At 34.2% G+C, this 23,181-nt stretch overlaps 1 protein-coding gene across 1 annotated transcript in view; it reads left to right on the top strand.

Annotated features, from left to right (window-relative positions):
- The window catches only part of LOC132560228 (uncharacterized), a 36,371-nt gene extending 13,534 nt beyond the window's left edge, over window positions 1-22,837 (top strand). The window contains exons 2-3 of the mRNA XM_060224889.1: window positions 16,134-16,207; window positions 19,914-22,837. Coding sequence (XP_060080872.1) covers window positions 16,165-16,207; window positions 19,914-22,255 — 2,385 coding nt within the window. The 5' untranslated portion in view covers window positions 16,134-16,164 and the 3' untranslated portion in view covers window positions 22,256-22,837. The remainder of the gene's footprint in view (window positions 1-16,133; window positions 16,208-19,913) is intronic.
- The last annotated feature ends 344 nt before the right edge of the window (window positions 22,838-23,181 follow it).

Below are 23,181 nucleotides of genomic sequence, written 5' to 3'. Positions count from 1 at the left end.
CACTTCCACCCCCACCCAATCCTCTTTTGCGCAGAATGTAATTCTGATTGCACGAACGCTGTCTTTGGTCGGAAAAAGGAAAAACTGATTCATAAGACCAGTGGGGCCTTGCTTGTTTGTGCCGTCTAGTCAACAGAAAACTTTTTCAGTTCAGTTCTTTTATTTCTTTAGGCCAAATGCCCACCAGAGGGGAAGTACAATCATTCAAACATCTGGTGGTACGCCGGCTTACATGAACATGGACTTTCAACTGTTTTCTATGCCTATTGGCAGTGCCAAATGGCGCTAATCATGCCTGTGTACAAATGTCTGTCTTTGTCTGTAATATGTCTTTCGAGGTCTTCCAGACATGGGATGCTCGTCAACGCTTACAAACGATAGAACTGCTGACATTAAAATCGTGCAGCTACTTCCCTGTATGCTATGCCAACTTGAACCTGTCAATTTTCCATTTTCAAATACAGTATGAGCACATGTATAACTGCCCAGTAATACCCGTGAAAACCTTGCTTTACAAAGCAAAATTGTGTTTTGGTAGAGAATGGGATACCCGGATTGAGTGTATCGCTTGGTGACATACGGCACCAAACATCAGAGCGGACAATGCAAAAGTTATGACTAGGCTTATTTTTATAAAAAGAAACGTTAAACTAAAGTGTTACACTGACATTTATGGTCCTTAATTTATGGTATAGTTTAGAAATGTTTGAAATAAAACAAGAAATGTATGAATAACTAATTAACTATTATTGGGGAGAACTGAGCATGCTACCAATTTACATGTAAAGTTATAAAACATTGTAAGAGAACATTACGTAATATCAGTTTATCAAGACCAGATCTGAATTCTTAGCTGATTCTTATTTCATCTTTGATTTAAAATCGTATGATTACTGATGGATCAGACATGAAAAATATTGTTTGAAAGAACAATTTTTGTTTTGAAAATTTGATATAAAGACTCCTTTCAGTACATTTTACACATAATTTATTAAGTATTTTTTTTTTACTTTATATGGTTATATTTTCATGATAGTGGGAAAGTGTCAATGTGCACGAGTTAGTGTTGTATTATGGCTAGTTATTGTTAACGTGATTCACAATGAATTTTTACATTATATTAAAGTTCATTGCCTCACACTTTTAAAGATACGACGGTATTTCATATTTTCCTTAAATTTCTGTTTTCAAAGAGAAAATAGCGATGCTTACAAGATATAAACATATTATATCTCATAGATCTTATATTACAAACAATATACAAAACAATTACATTACATACATCATACAGTTAATGATGTTACATACAACATACGACAAATTATATTTCATACAACATACAATGATTATACCACTTACAACATACAACCAATCATGTAACATACAAGAAATGATATTACAAACAATGTACAATTGTTATAACATGCAATATACTATGATGTTATATATGACATTCAACACATTTTATTACATACAACAGATAGTATTACATGCAGCGTACAACAAATAGATACAACAAATTATATCACATGCCACAAACAACACACGTTATTACATAAAACAGATTATACTACATATAACAAGTTATATTACACACAATAAATGACATTACATTCAACTATATTATTACATACAACATACATCAAAGATATTACATTATCATACAGCCATTGTGGCATTTTGTCACCAAATGTTTTCTTTCATTTAAAACAACTGACTTGCTAAATTAAGGCACAGACTCAACGCTTTGCAGTATATGTGTAAAATGACGCGCTAAGAACCATATATTCTATAATTTAGTTGAAAACCCGTTAGGTACAATAAAGACATGTGAGGTTAGGAAGGTATCCTAACGATTTGATAATACGTGTCAGCAGCCTTCAAAACGACATCTGAATTGGTCTCAAGTGACCGCTTTGTTCTCGCGAACAGATTATTTATCCGTCTTCCAGTAAAATCTGTCTTGAAATGACGTGCATTTTATAGTAACATTTACTCCTTAGAAACACTCAAGCATCTTAAATTGATTATTAATAAAAAATGACTGAACATATGAACGGATGAATGTTTGATACAACGACAACCAAACGTTTTAAAACGACCATTTTGTAAGGGTAGGGTCGACACAAAGGATGCATTATGATACATAGACAATATGATTATCTTAGGGTTATTGAAATACTCTTAAGACAGAAGGCGCCGCCATTGAGACGTAGGAATGGAGCTATTTTGTACTAATGGACATACAGATGTACATATAAATGAGAATTCCTTGATTCCTACAGGCAGTTTTCTAATCTCGTATTAAATAACCATTTCGTGTTAAATCCATATGTTTTATGTGATTTTCTTGTTATTCGGAAATAGTTTTTTTCACTTGAAAGGTACGCAGTTTCTCTGTAATGTATGAGATGTCTCATTGAATTAGTAAAATTGTACAAAAGGCACAAAGATGAAAAGTGCGTTTTGTTTCAAATTGAGAATTAGACCCAAATGAATTAAGCTGTATGATACAATTGATCGTTCTAGTGACGCTAAAGACCATGAATCGATAAAGGAGTGGACTGAGGAAGATCAAAATTTGTTGACCTCAATGCTGTGAAAGATAATTAAATATGTGGCTTTTAAAGTCAAATAAAATGTTTTTTATTTTTTGTAGTTTTACTCCACTCTTTATGATAAGAATCTACATGTAGTATTTAACAATAGCTGTTTTTGTTACTTCTTTCTGGGTTACCTTTCCAATTTCTGTACTGTAAAGTTGTCTTTTGATACCAGACAGCGATTGTCGCTGTTCTGAGACAGGGAGCAATTCACACACATTGTTGCGGAACTGGAAGTGCGTATGACTTGAATACTGTCAATTTATTATTTTCAAGACAAAATTCATCATAGAAGAAGGAAAGAAACTGTCACTTCGGGATAAAACCATCGAGACAAAATCTCATCTGCGGCAACAATATCCTAACCACTATCTGTGTTTCACTGTCTACATTACACCTAATTGCGTTATGATTTAACTACAATTACAATCAACACTTAACAGAAATTTGTGTAATTAATTCTACGAGGAATCCATTTAAGAAAACCAATACGCTGTAAAATATCCATTATGTCACAGTGTTATCTTAGCTACTCTAGTGATATAAACTATTAGACGGACCAATCTCTGTCTCGGACAAAACCAAATTGAGTTGTCTGGAACTCTTTCGCGTTGAGACATTTATATAGCCACATAACGTTATACCCTGTTTGTATCGTCCAACAAAACATATTAGTCTTACAATGATTTTGTCTGTTGCAAAATAAGACTGGAGAAAATAGCCACCGGCTCGTGTTAGCTCGTCTTCCACAAATTACAAAACCTTCCTGTAATTTCTCAAACTTGATTATTATTTTAGCAATAGAATAAAGTAGAACATATTGATGTACTCTTAAGGTAACCCAACAGCACGTGGATCTGACTGAAAATCAATGACCATGAAGTGAAAGTAACCAGCAGAACGAAACGCTCACACTGCGGAAAATGGCTGCCTGTGTGGCATCTAGTGTAGTGTTTCGTGTAGTCTATACTGTGTTGCATGCCAGTGCAGTTACACTAGAAGAAAAAACGTGAGTCAAGATGGAATTTTTTTTACTAAGGAATATTTATGTAGTAAATTCTCATGTTTTTACGACAGCAATATCAATAAAAACAGAGTTATAATTCCTGATTTTTGTAAAATATTTACTATATATTAAAAAACGGATTGTTGTATCTAGAAAGCGAGCAATATGATATATGATATCGGAAACATTAGAGACATGAATAGACACAGACATGTGATAAACAAAGTCAATAATTATGTAAAATTATGCAAAAATGCAAACGACATTAAAGTTCCTAAATGTAAATGCAACGGTATCATTTATTTGTATATTGCTTCATTCAAATGATAAAATGTTCACGTATTTTGTTGTTGTTTTAATAACATAATTTTTGGTATGAACACGCTGGCAGACTATGTCTTATTGGATTTTACAGAGGGTGATAATCGTAACGAATGTCCAATGTATGTTGTTATTAGAGAAATTCATGAGTCATTTCTTATTAACACCAACAAAGATAGCTGGCATATTTTTGACAAATACCCTCAACATTAAAATACTGTTTCGACAATAAGCAATTGTTTTCCAGAACAAATCTCCTTCCACTTTAAAATGTGAAGAAAAAAATGAGTAACGCACTGAAATCTCTCAAGGAAGTTAAAGTGAGGCTCTGAAGTCCTTTCTGTACCAAACGTCATGCTTGTCTAGATACAGTTGTGTAGAAAAACGGGGAAAGACATAATTTCAATTATCGTCGCCTCATCGGGATCATAGGGTTAGCAGGTATAACTCGTACGCCTGAACGGGGAAATTCTACAGAAAACATTACCAAGAGTCTCCAGCATTGGATTTCATGCTGAGAATTGATTTCGGTCTGTTAGATATTCCTCCAAAGCAGAAGAAATAGAAGGCAATATTACCATACAGGATACATCTTATTCGTCGCCATCAACTCAAATGCAGTGATATAAACAACACCTTGTTCACCGATTTAACGGTTTTGGCAAAGTGTCATATTAGCAGTGTGATCTAGTAAACGATAAGCAGCAGAGACATTCACGTTTGTCGTTAGTAGTGCGGGAAAAAAACATAATATGCTTGCTCTTGAGTTCATAAGTGTTCTCTTATTGATCGTGACGTTTGCTATCTGACCAAGTAAAATTATCAAGCGATGCTTTCAAACAAGACGGCACTAGTCTCAACAATACTAACATACTTCTAGCATATTCGAAAACAAATCGTGACCAAAGTTTCATTTTAGAGATGTACTACAAAAGTTTGGGTTAAAATTTCTCCCATGCATTGGGAAATAATATAGTCGATTTGGTAATGAGATAGCACTCTTCAAGCAACAGGAAGACATACAATAAGCCATAGCTCGATCTTTACTTGACAAGCAGGAGTGACATAAGAGTAGGATGTATAGCAAATTTTAACGTGACGATACCCAAATTAGAACACGTTTTGAAAAAACAAATATAAAAAGTCTCTATCGAGTGATTCAGACCTGTATTTTTTCTTGGTGTTCAAAAATACATTATTCAGTTCATTTCATGCTTTGTTGACATGTCAGCAGTTCACATGTCTATAAATAGAACTCAGCAAGGCATATCATTAATGCGTTGGGTACCAAAAATGGAACGCCTCCTATATCAAGTTCATTTATAGAATAATTGACATCATCTTGAATATCTATCTTCATTTTATAAAAAAGATCAGTTCATAAAAAATCTCAATTACAGCAATACTTTTCCTTGTTGAAAAACGTGATAGAGAATTTTGTTGTCACATAGCATCATTTCCAGGATTTTGTTTTTAATAATTTCATTTGTTTGGTTTTGTACTAAGCACCTGAAAAATGGGTTTTTAACAGTTACCATAGGTACTGATAAATACCTTTGTTTGTGTTTGTTAGTTAATATTCACTTGTATTGCAAATTAAAATTCGACGTCAAGTACTGGATAGGTGTTCCATTTTGGGTAGCGTCAAGTACGATTTCAATTTTCAATCTTGAACTTTCGTTTTCTTCGTAATAACATTGCTGTCTAGTTTTGACATGAAATAAAGTAAAACTATACATCATTTGTATGGTTATACTTTACTGATTGAAGCCCTGGTGGAGCACTGATAGTGTTAATAAGTTTGGTTTTGACTAGTGAATAAAATAAACGGCTACTCCTCATTGTTTTGAAACACTTCCAACAACATTAAACGACATACTCCTTTGTGTAATCATAATCCCCTAAACCCGGATGGTAAATCAAATTTATTAATGTATACACATACTAGTAGTATTTTCATTGCGTCGTGTTATTCTTGTACGTTGGAGTCTCCCCCTCCTCTCCTAATTAAGTCGACAATGAATACGACATATCTGCAGGATTGTATCCTATAAAAAGATATTATTGTCATGTAGCAATTAAGTGAAACAGAATACGAGGTAATGTCTGTAATCCTTTTTCATTAGCCTAACTCACGTTCATTCTGACCTGTATAATGCTTGTATTATATATACAACCTACTGTGTGATAACCGAAATACGAGTTATGTATTGAAAGCAATATGTCCTTGTCTAATGGAAAAAGGAGTAACATAACTGTGTGTAATTTGCTTGATTTCAAAGAAAAAAACGTTGCGTTGGTTACTATGACAAGTCGGAAAAGTTGAACAAAGGTATATCTTTATCACCTGGTGACGTCATTTCCATATTCAAAATTATCAGGGCATTGATCTGTTTAACTGTCAACTCATGTATCTGTTAAAATACTTGAATCATCGCACTTTTATAACATTTCAGTTGCAATAAGACATATTTATCATTTGATTTATAATGTTGTCAAGAAAACAATCCAATAATTCACGTTGTTTTGCTCTGTATAATTTCTCACCTTTTAATTGGTATAAACCCTTGGCAGTATAAATTGTTTCGTTCCTATTAATTTCGTTGTGATAGTGTTTTCATTACACTGCATTCGAAAAGTGGCACGATTCAAAATATAACTATATTCTTGACGTTAATTTTCCGGTATTCCAATAATTAAAGCCTTTGGTATCACTGACGGGTCACCAAAGGACAAAGCAGTTGTAGGAAGCAGTGAAATTCATTGTGTTATTCACTTGTAAGTCTTTTGTACAATCTTTAGTAACTATCATGTATATCCATTTATGAAAGTGTTATTTTAACAGTAGCTAACTCACACTGTTTATTCTTACAGGAGAGTAAATTCAATCACCCCATGAAATCGATAGAAACATGACTATCAACATAAATCAAGTTTTCGAGTGGTATACGTCTCACGAATCAGTTCTACAATATACGATATAATTATAAATATCTCACTTTTGTGACATTCGTTGTTCATGATTTATTTGGATGACATTATATTTCAGCGATGTCATTTGAATTGAAATACATTGTGAGATATCCCCTTTTCTGAGTAAAGAAATGCGGACTCCGAATCCTGCAAACCAATAAACACTTATCTACCTGTGTCTAACTTGATCCTTCTATGGACATTGTGCTGTACCGCTGTTTTCAATAAGAAGAGACATACATTGTCACTTCAAGGGCATCCCATGGCTGCCACAGACAACTCAATCACTTTGCTTGATGATGATGTTTCTCTCCTACCAGGATTTTGTCATTAGAGCTCAGAAAGCTTCCAATACTGTCCTTGAGTTAATCTGGTGGTCTTTGAAAAAATAAAGCATATTCTAAGTGGATAGAAAATGTTTTCCCTGCTCGAGATTTAGGGATTGGTTTCCGGCATCTCAAATACCGATTTACCAAAAATAGCAAGTCCAATTTGTGAAAGTTTAAATAAGGTCAAGAGATCTACATCCCTTTTGTCATATTAAGGACCATCCCTCCCTCTTTGTTATCAATCAAAAGAATCCATTGAAATTTTCACGTAATATGTCAGCAACGACTTGGCGATATATATCCTCAAAATAAAAATATCGCAACAATTCAGAATTTTTTTATGATTTAAGAGTTGTCTTTGGAACTAAAAACATCAACTAAGGTAAAAGTCACCTTACTGTCAACAAATATCTTCGGAAACAATGATCTTTTACTGTGAGTTTTAAAAAAAACAAAGTTCTGGGAATAAATGTTGATTTATAAATCAAAACAATGAGGATCACTGTGAACAATTGAAGGAAAATCGTTATCTAATAGTTTGCATTATATTCTGCAGCCAAAACTGGGTTATATTATGAATATACATGAAATACAATGTTTACAACTGGCTGATAACCAAAACTGTGTTACCTTATATACACATGAAATACAATGTTTACAACTCGCTGGTAACCAAAACTGTGTTACCTTATATATACATGAAATACAATGTTTACAACTCGCTGGTAACCAAAACTGTGTTACCTTATATATACATGAAATACAATGTTTACAACTCGCTGGTAACCAAAACAGTTACCTTATATACACATGAAATACAATGTTTACAACTGGCTCGTAACCAAAACAGTTACCTTATATACACATGAAATACAATGTTTACAACTGGCTGGTAACCAAAACTGTGTTACCTTATATATACATGAAATACAATGTTTACAACTGGCTGGTAACCAAAACTGTTACCTTATATATACATGAAATACAATGTTTACAACTCGCTGGTAACCAAAACTGTGTTACCTTATATATACATGAAATACAATGTTTACAACTGGCTCGTAACCAAAACTGTGTAACCTTATATATACATGAAATACAATGTTTACAACTGGCTGGTAACCAAAACTGTGTTACCTTATATATACATGAAATACAATGTTTACAACTGGCTCGTAACCAAAACTGTGTTACCTTATATATACATGAAATACAATGTTTACAACTGGCTGGTAACCAAAACTGTGTTACCTTATATATACATGAAATACAATGTTTACAACTCGCTGGTAACCAAAACAGTTACCTTATATATACATGAAATACAATGTTTACAACTCGCTGATAACCAAAACAGTTACCTTATATACATGAAATACAATGTTTACAACTGGCTCGTAACCAAAACTGTTACCTTATATACACATGAAATACAATGTTTACAACTCGCTGGTAACCAAAACTGTGTTACCTTATATATACATGAAATACAATGTTTACAACTCGCTGGTAACCAAAACTGTGTTACCTTATATATACATGAAATACAATGTTTACAACTGGCTGGTAACCAAAACTGTGTTACCTTATATATACATGAAATACAATGTTTACAACTGGCTCGTAACCAAAACTGTTACCTTATATATACATGAAATACAATGTTTACAACTGGCTGGTAACCAAAACTGTTACCTTATATACACATGAAATACAATGTTTACAACTCGCTGGTAACCAAAACTGTTACCTTATATATACATGAAATACAATGTTTACAACTGGCTGGTAACCAAAACAGTTACCTTATATACACATGAAATACAATGTTTACAACTCGCTGGTAACCAAAACAGTTACCTTATATATACATGAAATACAATGTTTACAACTCGCTGGTAACCAAAACTGTTACCTTATATACACATGAAATACAATGTTTACAACTCGCTGGTAACCAAAACTGTGTTACCTTATATATACATGAAATACAATGTTTACAACTGGCTCGTAACCAAAACTGTGTTACCTTATATATACATGAAATACAATGTTTACAACTCGCTGGTAACCAAAACTGTTACCTTATATATACATGAAATACAATGTTTACAACTGGCTCGTAACCAAAACTGTTACCTTATATACACATGAAATACAATGTTTACAACTCGCTGGTAACCAAAACTGTTACCTTATATACACATGAAATACAATGTTTACAACTCGCTGGTAACCAAAACTGTTACCTTATATACACAAGAAATGCAATGTTTATCACTGGCTCGTAACAAAAACTGTGTTACTCTATCAATATACCTTGAGCGAAATTCTCTTCATTAATTAAAATTGATAAGAACACGCTGGAGCTGTTTCATAAAGTCTTCTTTGGTTTATCCTCCTCATTGCAGTCTCTTCCTGTGCTAATGTAAAGATGGCACTTATCAGAGTCACTACCACAGTTACTATTGGAACATTTTACCATTCTTTTCACTTAAATGTTGTCGGAAATATACACACATATGTAGCCATAATTTATTTTACAACAATTGCGATACAAGCTTTAAGTTGATATCAATCACCCTAGTTGTTCTGGATAGAAATTATTCGCGGATTGTCTTCATGTAAAAGGCGATGAGCCAATAAGTGAGTGATTCTTACCTAACAGTCATTTTCAATGAAAGATGTGTAAATCGAGTGTTGTGGTTAAAATGTTGTTATTGTTAATTTTGGGTCAATTATGTGCCAACTTGATTAATCCATTATCAATGATGATTTTGATATCTTATTATTTGCGTTTTTTTTACGCTGTTCGTGTTTACACCATCGCTTTGTAATTTGAACTTGCATCATTGATATATAAATAATCCTATGTCATTAACAAGGAGTTGTGTTTTAAATAACTCACTTGTTTTCTGTTTTATCACTACAACATCAGATATCTGATGTGTCCGTCTTATCTATTTCTTTCAACTTAGATAAGATTGTAGAATTTAAAAGCAACGGTACTAAAGCGTTACATGTGACGACACGGGGAAATTAATTTAATTCAGTGGTTGCTAAAATCGAACAGCGTTGATGAGAAGGGTGACAAGATACGTTAAAATTCACTCGACAATCAATATCGGAAGCAATTAAGAAACGCCGACGAGAACGTCACTACGTCTAATGATCAGGATGCTTTCAGCAGCAAAGCAAGTTGTTGTGTAGACTTGGGCGCAGGATCAGAGAGACGCCTGATTAGTTACCGGCAGAATCCTGGTAAAGCGTAAACCCGTAGGCGGGTTATTTTCAAATCGTCAAGGAAATGTGTGTCGCTTTTTTATAAAATGATGATCACATCCGTTAAAATTTCAATGGGTATACAATTCACCGTATTCTTTTAGTAGTAAATCGCATTAAAAAATAAAGATACTTCAGCCAAATTGAGACAGTAAAATTAAATCAGGATATGCATTCCTTAAGGCAGACAAATTTGTTTTATTTTCGGATATTCACGGATATCGTTATAGAGTTAGCATGATATCGATAGATTTGCACATGTTTCATATAATGGCTTTCTTATTTTCTGTAAATGCCGAGAACGCAAACATTTCAGACTAAAACGTAAGTGGTGAATATCTTCCCTTAATTTAGACCTCCCTGTAGTATCCTTGAATATAGACATGATAACATTTCCCTATACATAGTGTGTGTAGTGTTTAACTATAACTTAAAGACCTTGTAATCTGTTCATGCCACTATTCGCATTAATTGAAACGTGACATACAGGTTACTGAATAAGCGTACACAACGAATAAGCGATCTCGAAGATTGTACAAGAAGTAGAACTTTGTTCATCAAATACGATACATGTATTCCCTTAATTATTATTATTATTATTTCTGGACAGAGTGTGATAAATAACAAAGATGACAGCGATTACAATTGTAATCCAATTTTGGACTTAGAATAAAAATCGATTTCAGCGTTTCAACATCCGTTTCTTTATGTGGCTATGAAGTCCTATCACAGTGAAAACATCTTTCAACAACATCTTGAAACTGCTGGTGGCATCATATGGCGGTTGTTTACTCTTGAAATGTGTAAAGTAATAGCCACTCTGAGCTTTTCGACAGCCAATAGCCTAGAATGGAAGAAAATGAAACTGTAGTAACATGTTTCTAAAAAACAGTTCCAATAAATTCCCCGGCGATAATAAAAATGGGTTTAAAAGACCATCCTCTGTTTTATCAGCTTCTTAATCCACATAATCAATCCCTGGTTGGTATTTTAGACGATGTTCCTGTACGTACTCTAGGAGTGTCAATTACATGGACTGAAGTGTCAATGGACGTAAGGATGATTAAAGGTATATCCAGTTCCCGTGTGAAACAACAGTCATTATGGTGACTAAATTTTCTGTTCACTCAATTATTTAGATTATAAGATATTATTATTCTCTTTGGGACACACGTGTACGTCACTTCCCATTGTTCCGTTGTTGAAAACGGAGCATAGTAAGAAAATAAGTCGTCATCTTGATGTGTTCATGGTTATTCCTTGAAGATAAGTGTCATCGTTATTTCTGCCCCTTCTTTGTTTTTGTTGTTGTCACGATTCAGTCTCTTATCACGTGCCTTGGTAATAACATGTACACATTTTTAACAATGTTTTGTCAGGAGTACTTCCCATATGGATTATTTTGGAAGTTTTCACTTACGAAATATACCATATTAATTTATAATTGTTACTGTAAAATACTAATTTTTGATAGAGTTTTATTTTTGTGGATTTCGTGGATAAACTTGACCCTAGAATTCATAAGACCAGGATAAGTAGTAACATAATGACATGAATTCCAGTGCCAGTTGTGATCTTGAATACTATTTGTATTTATCTACGAAATTAAGTATCAACGAAATAGAAGTTTATGAAATAAAATCTTCACAAAAACAGGATTTTCCAGCAGTCGAATTGCTAGACATCCAAATTGCTCACTTAACGTTCTGCTCACTTAACGTTCTGCTTAATTAACTGGAGATGTTTAAGTAAATACAACAAATAAAACATTGTATAGCTCTATCATGTCCAAATTAAATAAAATTCGCCCCATATACACATCCCTTCTTTTAAGCGATTGGAACAATTGTAATAGGTGTCAACTTTTCTCGCCATTGTTTTAGTATCGGCGTTTCTCTGTCGTATGTTTATGTGTACTATACACTGGTACGGTTTACTGTAACATCTGGTTTCCATGGTGACATTAAGCCGGAAGACATTTGTATCTCAACATAAGTAAACGGTTTGTTGGATGATGGATTGGCTACAAATGATACGCCCTGCAACAGAACAGAGTATAAGTATGATATGTTCAGTGTATTAAATATTTATATATATATATCTTGACATACATCATGTTATGATGGTCATATCTTATGTTTAGACGACCTTATGAATATGAACATACTCAACAAACTTAAAATCAGCTGGGCGGATCACAGTAACAGATGTCCGAAAATTTGATCCAGGGTGTTTCTAATCTGAAATTTGTACAAATTGTGAGACATAAACAGCTTATAATGATAATCAGAAACAGACATTTGGAATGATCTTCTTCTTATACTTGGTTTTACCAACTTAAACTTCCTAGTTTCATATGGGCGTATGATAGCATGCTCAGGTAACCACCCCTAGGTTTGGCAAGGGGTTATCTTGGCACATTAGATACTGATATTGGGCGGGTCTTTACTGCCATTACAGGTCTATTCAGAGCCTCGCCCTGTACATACTGGATAAAGGTTATGATACAGGACCACACTCAGCTAGCAACCACAATCCACAGGTCTCAACTGTCCCAGCTGGAGTTAAGTAAAAATACCACAACGTATGTGTCATGTTGGGTCGGAATTACACTGAAATGTCGCCTTTTTGTTCGGACACCTTCCGGTCTAGTTAACCAAATATGCTTGAGGAGTAAAATAAACCTGGTCTAGTTAACCAGGTATGCTTGAGGAGTAAAATAAACCCGGTTCAGTTAACCAGATATGCTTGAGGATTAAAATAAACCTGGTCTAGTTAACCAGATATGATTGAGGAGTAAAATAAACCTGGTCTAGTTAATCAGACATGCTTGAGGAGTAAAATAAACATAAAATATACTAAATTTCTCGCCGTGTAAATCAAAACAACACAAATAAGAAGAGGCATTTAGGCTTAAATTTCATAATATTTCAATTTAAATAGAAAAATTTGATATTTAATTTTGGTTTATGTTATTTCCGTCCTGTTTAGTTTCAACTATCACTAGGGTCATTATGTTTCCCTGGAGTTAAGTCATCCAACAGAGGATTGGTACACCTTTGGGAACTAACTTTACCCTTTGTTGGCTGACTTGTTTTTGTTTTCATACAAGGCTGAATAGCTAATTAATGTAATATTGCTTTATTGTCATACATTATCGATGTTTATCTGAGAGTTATGTCAAATACCTTTAAATCGTTAATTAGGTTTTTGTTTTATCTTAGCTGATTCCGTGGGAAATTTATGACACGAATTGGTGTGACTCCGAAATGATGAAAAAGTTTTCAGAAAATCAGATTGTTGATATTTCAATACTATTTATTTACAAAATAAAAGTTAACAGCAAGATATTTTGAAAAGCGGTAAACTTTGATCACAAGGAAAACAGATGAATTTACAATATTCCATTCAAAGCACAGAATATATATAACCAGGGAAGTAATAGTAAAGTATGGGAGGTTATAAATAGACAGGTTTTCGGAAATGTCTGAGTGTTACTTCCCATACTCTGTAGGTAAAGCCTAGTTAGATTATTATCACTCCTCTATAGATCCGGTATATCAAAATATCATGTTCACGAATATGTGTATAAGGAATAAAATAATTATGTTGGAATAAATGACTTGTTTTAAAACGGAATATTAATATGACTTTAAACACATGTCAAAAAGCAACCAATCACTGGTTCATTTTCAATCTGATTTTACCGCTTAATTGTCGTGCTTTTCTTATCATTATCTAACAGAGACCGTTCACACAGTGCATGTCACCAAAATGAAAGTACGCCATTGACCTTAGATGTGTTGATACGTAGTTGTTTCTAATTATACAGCTGGCAATGCCTAAGTATAAACACCAAGGGTTGCTAGTGATTTATGTCTGTTTTATTGTTATAATTGACTAGATTGCTACATTTTATATATATTTTTATATTTTGATCCTGAACCATGAAAACAAATAACGTTTTAGTTAAAGTGTAATGCAATAAGAGAGACCGTTTATAAATTAATGTCCCAAGCTGACTTAATAATGATATATATATACATATAGTGTAAAGAAAACCATACTGTTTAATAATGTTTTCACGAACGGCTTGGTTGCATTCAGATTATCCTGAAGTAGTTCAGATGTTAAATTAGGTGTCTGCAAAACAGATTCTTAATACCTCATAGCTCATGTAATATACAGAATGAAATGACAAATAAGGTCTCGGATCATAAAGTACAATGCACTTACTGTGCCAAAGACTTTTAACATAAACTGAGCCATTTGTACAAGCCGTAGTAATTTCTGCGTGGACGCTGACATTGGCCTGATACCCTCGAGGTTTACCATCACTTGCATGCACATTTCAATTCAAATACGTGTTTGTTGATCAATCTTTGAAATTATCCGGTAGTTAAACATCATAAATCTAGATTTTAAGATTTCTTTCGACCAATTTGAGTTTCCTCTGTCGCTTCAAAGGTTTCACTATGCCGGCCCGTAACCCAAGTACAGATTCCTAAAAGGACGAATGAGCCGTATGATACAGTTCTATCTATCCTCCTATTCTTCTGTATTTTTCGTACAACACTAACAAGGCAAATGTTTGCCACAATTGTCTAATTAATCATTACACTAACATTCCAAATAATCTTGTCGCGAGAGTAAGGAGAGGTTGATTAGCTGAATTAATTTTGGTTGATCGTATAATACAGTTGTTTTCGTTAGGCAAGCACCGAACCTACCCTAACGAAGATTAAAAGTTCAATTATCTGGCTTACATTTGTTTCATTGTCCGTCAGAGCTATTGTGTTTTCCTTTTACTGAGTAGACAGACATTGCCTACTACTTCCAGTACACGATATAAGTGGCTATTTCAGATCCATGCCCGATGATTGCAAAGCCTTAACAATGGTGGCAATTAGGCAACTGTAGAGTTGATGCTGTAGAATGAAATCCGGCACTATTGAACAGTTTGTGTCAAAATGGTGCAAATGAAAGCAGAATCCGTAATGAAAGTTCGCATAGGGGATCTCGCCTCCACTTAAGGGAGCGCATAGGATGTGTGAGAATTCAAATCTTCCTTGAGTGGTTAGGGATATGAGGGCCATAAAAATGTCCTCAGAAGATTTAAAGTTTGTATGTGTTGGGAGGGCATAGTGTCTTGTCTAGAGTAGAAAATAGACCTGGGAATAGGAATGTTGACATTATATATAACATAGTGTTGTTGGGGATTTAAGTCTATGTAATAGGTATTTGACATTAGGAAAGGATGCATAGAAGCAGGTCTCGACTACTCCACAGTGATACATGTTATTTACAAGAGAAGGAGTAGGAAATAAGTGGTAGAATAAATTTATCTGTCTATATAATGGTATTCCTCAGCTACTAACCAATTCAATGATACCGGGGGAGTCAATTACAAGACACTGGCAAAGTACTCCCGTGTGAACCGCTGTAGGATCTGCTATTTTTTTCTCTGGAAGTGTCAGATCGATTCAAAATCTCCATTATCATTTTTGATTTCTAGTAACGATTGGCATAGGTGAAAGGGTAAGAGGATCCCACGAAAGCGGTTGATTTAATATCTGTGATTCTGAAATGGCATTTTACCATTGTTACATGTCTTTTCAGGACTGTAAGGACGCCCACAAAATCCCTCAGCATGATTACATGGAATGTCGGTGTTTGGATTCATGTCCATTTTGGTAAGTCCTTAAAAACATTTAAACTAATATTACCAAGCTATAGTTTTGATATTATATATACGCATACATTAAAACTGAATAATATCAAAATATGTGTATTTAAAATAATTTGGAACCATTTCAGGAAAAAACTGTCATCTGAAAATAATTTTAGTTGAAATTGTTGAACTGGCGTCAACAAACCATCGATGTGTTGGTTCGTAGATCATATACAGTGTTATTTCTCAGGAAATTTTTCTGGTATAAACTATCCACTCATCTCGATTTAAATTTGACTTTCTTTACTTTTCTTTTATAATCAATACACTATGAAAACAATAGTGACTTTATTTGAAATCACACCGCGTAATGTTCATTTACATTGTTGATTTCGATTGACAGGCATCACCTTCAGACACCAATGTAGGCACGCTTACAATTAGTCCAACACAGTTTGATTGCTCTCTGCGTCTTATTAAATTTCCTTTATTCATTTAACGCATAGCACCTGATCTCACTTGTGATATTCAAATGAGACGTTTTATATCACGAACATGTTCATGGAAAGATGTCCCGGGAGAGTTTCAGTACTGTAAAACAATTTACAGTCTTACAGTGTGAATTTATACATAAAATCTTGGTGTGGTAAGAAAATGTTACCATGAACAGTCTTTTTAATTTCTGATAACGTCACCGCAATAAATGTTCCTCTATTCTGATCTTCGATGCAACTGGAATTCTATTGTTGTACAGTCTGTAACATCCTAGTTTTAGTCCTCAGCATTGTGTCTCATGGCACAGAAATGTACGATTTTACTCACTCTTGTACGGAAGATATTAATCCAAAAAATATATTTTTTGAAATCGAGTGACATTCTAACATCATTCAACTGCTACTGAAATATTCATGATGTTGCCTTCTTCGTTTTTCAATCATGGATACTCTTAAGTACCTTATACACAAAAAGGAAATACACTTATGTTTAATCATGAATATGAATGGGCCATCAGAGTAAACGATAATGTGTTATAAGTTTCAAAGAGATATGATACTATACCATGCACTCTGGCAGCTGCCTTGGGGCAAGGAAAAGCAACCAAAATATCCGAAGCATAAATCACTACACAGCCTATAATGGCAAATAGTAAGTGGTGTTTTTATGGTTGAAGTAAGATTTACTATACCTTTTAGTGGACCGATTTACCGGCTGATGGAGACGGATAAAATAGTTTCCAGCCATTACATACCTGTGTATAAGTATTGCAGTATGTCTTAATGTATATATACAATTGAATATAACCTAATTTACATTGGCATGTCTTTATGTATATATACAAGTTAAAAAAACTGAATTTACATTGGCATGTCTTAATGTATGTATATAAGTTAATAAAACCTAATTTACATTGGCATGTCTTAATGTATGTATACAAGTTGATAAAATCTAATTTACATTGGCATGTCTTAATGTATGTATACAAGTTGATAAAACCTAATTCACATTGGAATGTCTTAATGTATGTATATAAGTTAAAAAAACTTAAGTTACATTGGCATGTCTTAATGTATGTATATAAGTTAATAAAACCTAATTTACATTGGCATGTCTTAATGTATTTATATAAGTTAATAAAACCTAATTTACATTGGCATGTCTTAATGTATGTATATAAGTTAATAAAACCTAATTTACATTGGCATGTCTTAATGTATATAAACAAGTTAATGAAACCTATTTTACATGTCTTAATGTGTGTATACAAGTTGATAAAACCTAATTTACATGTCTTAATGTGTGTATACAAGTTGATAAAACCTAATTTACATGTCTTAATGTGTGTATACAAGTTGATAAAACCTAATTTACATGTCTTAATGTGTGTATACAAGTTGATAAAACCTAATTTACATGTCTTAATGTGTGTATACAAGTTGATAAAACCTAATTTACATGTCTTAATGTGTGTATACAAGTTGATAAAACCTAATTTACATGTCTTAATGTGTGTATACAAGTTGATAAAACCTAATTTACATGTCTTAATGTGTGTATACAAGTTGATAAAACCTAATTTACATGTCTTAATGTGTGTATACAAGTTGATAAAACCTAATTTACACTGACATGTCTTAATGTATGTATACAAGTTAAAAAAACTTAATTTACATTGGCATGTCTTAATGTATGTATACAAGTTGATAAAACCTAATTTACATTGGCATGTCTTAATGTATGTATACAAGTTAATAAAACCTAATTTACATTGGCATGTCTTAATGCATGTATACAAGTTAAAAAAACTTAATTTACATGTATTAATGTTTTTTTGGTTTTATCACAACCAATTTGTAACGACACAAAACGTTAATATTGAAAGGGTTCACAGCGAATTGTTTTCGCGATCGATAACAAGTTCCTCAATATTATAAGAATGAGCAATTATAGTTATCAATTCATGTATGTACAATATTGATAGGTACACTATCTAAGATATCATCTATGGTCGTCTTTATTGTGGTTTGCCTAATTTACTCGCACGTTGTTCTAATTAGCATCGTTACATACGCTAAAACTTCGCTATACTTTGTAGATGTATGCCACTTTTCTATCAGAGACTACAGAAATTGTAGTTTTGTCCTCGCCCCTGTCATATTCACCATGTCTGTACTGTTCGTTATATCTACATCGCGTACGGACACTGGTGATTACATTATTTTCATGAAGTACGAGAGAACACCTGAAAAAGTCGTTTTAAACTTCAGTAATACATCATATTTAATACTAGCACTACGTTATTGATATATTGCGGCTGCTTTCAAATGAATAGTAAAGTCTCTTAAATGCAATCATGAGTATTCATGAACCGTCATTGCTAAAGGGAAATACGTGTTACATATTCAAATGAGTGCGCACTTATACACGTGCGTTGTACAAATAATCAGAAAGCTCACGGCATCTCTTTTACATCATAATACTAGCCACTGCTCAGTGATCCTTCTTGGAAAGAAACGGAGTTATTACCGTGATTACCATACCTTTCAGTCGAATCATTGACCAAATGGTTTCTTGTTGATCGCGTGGCATGGATGGAAATATATACTCCATTAGGTGAAATTGACTATAAAAAACGTTCGCTAATCTTCGTAGTATTCTTTCTGTAAACCACAACTTCTAAATTTATCATGCAAAATTTCAGAAACTCGTAAAGAAAATATAGTGTACAATAAGGTCATTTATCTTGGTATATTTCGCAACTGTCATGCAACAATTCTTATCAGTTTCTATCAAAGAACATTGTTGGTCAAGATAAACAAAAGGAGATAGTACGAGAAAAAAACGCAGCACAAGGAAAAATACATCGAACCTTTCTTCATTCGGTCGAGAAATCAAGCTCAATCATCGTTTTGATCCGATTCTTTATGGTTGACTCTATTTTGTATCTAATAAAGAGGTTAATAGGTTGATAAAGTATTTAATTGATAAAAACACCGTTGTCAATGGCATCTGTATCGGCCAAAACATAAAAAACGACACATTTAGGATCGATAAAGCTTTCTTCAATTTATTTTCTATGATAGGCGGTTACATAAAGCCATAGACTTAGTCTTATCTAAGTACGTGCTAGAAAAGTTATTACAATATACATGTGATGTATGTATATTTGATTATGAATATTCAATAATATTGACCCGTTTCGTTATTGATAGTGTTTCTTCTATTTTCAGCGGTGCTCTGCGTCATCAGTGGAAATGTTTTGGCAGAAAATTCATTTCACGTCATAGCGCCCTCAAGCATATATTCAGCGCATGTGTTGCCATTGTCTACACAGGCCTCTACAGCCATTGGCATGAGCACACATGCTCTTGAAGTCAGTAGCACTAGAACACTGGTTACTGACCTCGCTGCTGTAGATGTTTCCTCATCAGTCATCCAAGACGATTCTTCAATTGTCACAATTCAGCCGACAGCTACAATATCGAACAGAAACGATGGGTTGTCATCTTCAGCGCCCATCATTGCTAGCAGCACATCTCCTGGGCATCCGATTTTGACTTCTTCAATGCCAGTCGGAATTTTGATGGCATCGGTGACCTCGGTTAGGGAGCAACCAAGTGTGGTCAGCACTACAATTGTCGCGACCCCTGGCGGTAGCAGCCAAGTGATGTCGCCATCATCGGCGTCAACTCTTAGTGCTAGTGTCGTTTCCAGCATTGACGACCTGATGGTCACCCCCTCTCTCACAAATCATACTGTGACTAATACACCGATTGCAGCTGGACAATCTTCTAACATATTAACTCCTGCCCTCTCATCTGCTACTAGTCTAGTGTCGGAAACTGCGATCGGACATTCTGTATCTACATTGGCTAGTGTTTACACATCAATTATCTCATCAGCAGTAGCACCCTCTTCGTCATTGTCATTATCGTCGTCTTCTGCCATCGATTCGATTGGCGTTTCATCTGCTATTGTTCAATCATCAAGCAATATCACTGTAGAACAGTCATTATCAGAGTCAGTTACACCAAAACCAAGCAAGATATTCTCTACGTTTGTCCCAATCACTTTGAATATATTGAGTAAAATAAACATATCCCCGACAAGTATGGTTCATTTCCAATCTTCGTCTAGCCATATGAGTTCAGTCGTATCATCACTGAAGTCTTTATCCACAACACAAGGAATGTTACATATCCAAACTACCCGGACAAAACAGGAGACTGCTTCGATGCTACCAGATTACTTGATGACATCTCACACCACATCCGAGTTCATAACTTTATCTTCATCTTATAAAGAATCATCTAAGTCAGGCGTGATTCAGATTCTGCATACGATCTCTTTGCCAGCTACGTCTTCTTCGGTTGACAGAATGACAATCACTAGCTCACGACAGGAACAAGTGACTCCATCATTGGCCAGTGTTCCGACGATCGCCACGATGGCAACTATGACTCATAAAACACCTGTGACGGACCGTACTACATCAGCGCAAAGGGCATCCTTAATTTTAATGTCGACACCATCTAGTTCTCTACAATCATCAGTCGTAAGTTCTCGTGTACAACCTTCAACGTCAGTAATAACACCATCCCAGAGTGCAACTCCGGAACATTCAACCAGTCTATCCCCAGAACATTCCATCACTACCTGGCTACCACCTGTAATGGCTAGGAATATCAGTTTTGAAATACAGTTCAATGGTGTGTGCAATCCTTTAGTTCAAAGGAAAACAGCTTTGGAAATCTTTTGGGAGGAACTTGTTATAACACTTGCCAAAACATTACACATCGATCACTCGGATATTAAGCCAAAGGACATCGCCTGTCGACCAATACGTATATCTTTTATAATAACGAGTACAACGAGTAAAAATATTACAGAGATCTTAAAGACATTAGTCGCCGACAGAAAACTAAAATTTCAAATTCCGGTTCCGGTTGAAAGGACGGGTTCTAAATACCAGTATGAGGCCGTGTCAGTGAAGCGAGTGCCCTTAGATTATGATATCTCTGGCACTCCTGACTTGTACGAGATAGGTCTGAACAAAGTGGACATTATCGTCATCATCGTCGCTTGTTGTGTGTCGTTCATCCTTATCTGTATAGGGTGTTGTATATGTCTGCGAGAGTATTACATTCGGAAGCGTTCACGTTCGTTTGATCTTTCCGATATTGTAAATTTCAATCTCAAATTAGAGGATTATACTTTAACTAAGATTCCGAGGAATAAACCATTTTACTCAGATAATGCTGTGAAGATGCAATCGTTCACTCGTAAAAATGGTCAACAGGCAAAGTCACTGCTAGAGCAGGAAGAACGCTGTAACTGTGACGATGTAAATGTTATGAAAGAGGTCAAAGTTCGTATGAACTCCCATAGTGACGGGATCGTGATTGGTGTAACTGCCACTAGTATACCAGATGTAGTGACCAATCACCAAATACAGCATGATGGTCAGACAGACGAATCAAAAGAGATATTATTTGAAAATGAGTCGAGTCCAACACACTGCATGGACAACCCTATCTATTTCGCAGATGATGATAGATTCACGGCGGTGTAAAGATGTAAACTTGAACTCACTGTTAGTTGTTTTTGTCTGGCATTCATTGCACCACTCATTTATTACATCTAAATCACCGTAACTCATAACTCATATAAGATCATGTGTTGTGATATCACGATTTTGATTGGCTATTTCATTTTTGTCAAATTCTGACGTCATCAGCGACAATGTATCGATGTTATTTCAGATATAATGATATAATTATATATGAATACATTAACATCTTTAAAGAGTTTTTAATAAATTACCATAGAAATAGATAATCATTTGTCTTTATTCGATACAACATTTTTGCATCTTTTCTCTCTGTATAATAAAGTAGAGAGTTTTTGCATTCATAGCCTATGTACATTGAAAACAAAACAAGTATGTATTTATCGAATAACCCAATTATTTACTGTCTGTAGTTTGCTCTTTGGGCGCAAAGTAATGATTTGGTATTATACAACGTACTATGTTTTATTTGAAGAAAACGCGTGTTCCCATCTTTCAAAGTTACCAAAGAAATAGATTATGATACAAAAAAACATTGTACATTTCCGAATACATATATTTTTACAATAAATAATGACACATCCGTGGTTGAGTGGTTTTCTTATTTTACAAATAAAAAACAATTATTGGAATATGATATATATGTATAAAGACTCTTCTCAAATTATCACCATGCAATATACACTTCCGGTTCATTTGGCACGCCATTATATTGACGATAATTGTGCAAAAATGCAAAAAGTGAAGGAACTGTGTATAAGAGGGCCGATTGATAAGTTAAACCTTGGATAGATAAAGTTAAGCAGGGATGTCCTTATTCCACTCTACTATTCAACGAATATTTAAAGATGTGTACCGGAAGACTGGAGACATTTGGTCAGTTAATGTTGAAGAGCTAAACAGTGAAACAATATTTGCATATGAAAGGT

The sequence above is a fragment of the Ylistrum balloti genome, unplaced genomic scaffold, assembly GCF_031769215.1.
Source record: "Ylistrum balloti isolate Yb309-2 unplaced genomic scaffold, AGI_CSIRO_Ybal_v1 Utg371040, whole genome shotgun sequence".
Lineage (NCBI taxonomy): Eukaryota > Metazoa > Mollusca > Bivalvia > Pectinida > Pectinidae > Ylistrum > Ylistrum balloti.
Note: the sequence above shows the minus strand (reverse complement) of the source record. Positions and strands in the feature narration are given on the sequence as shown.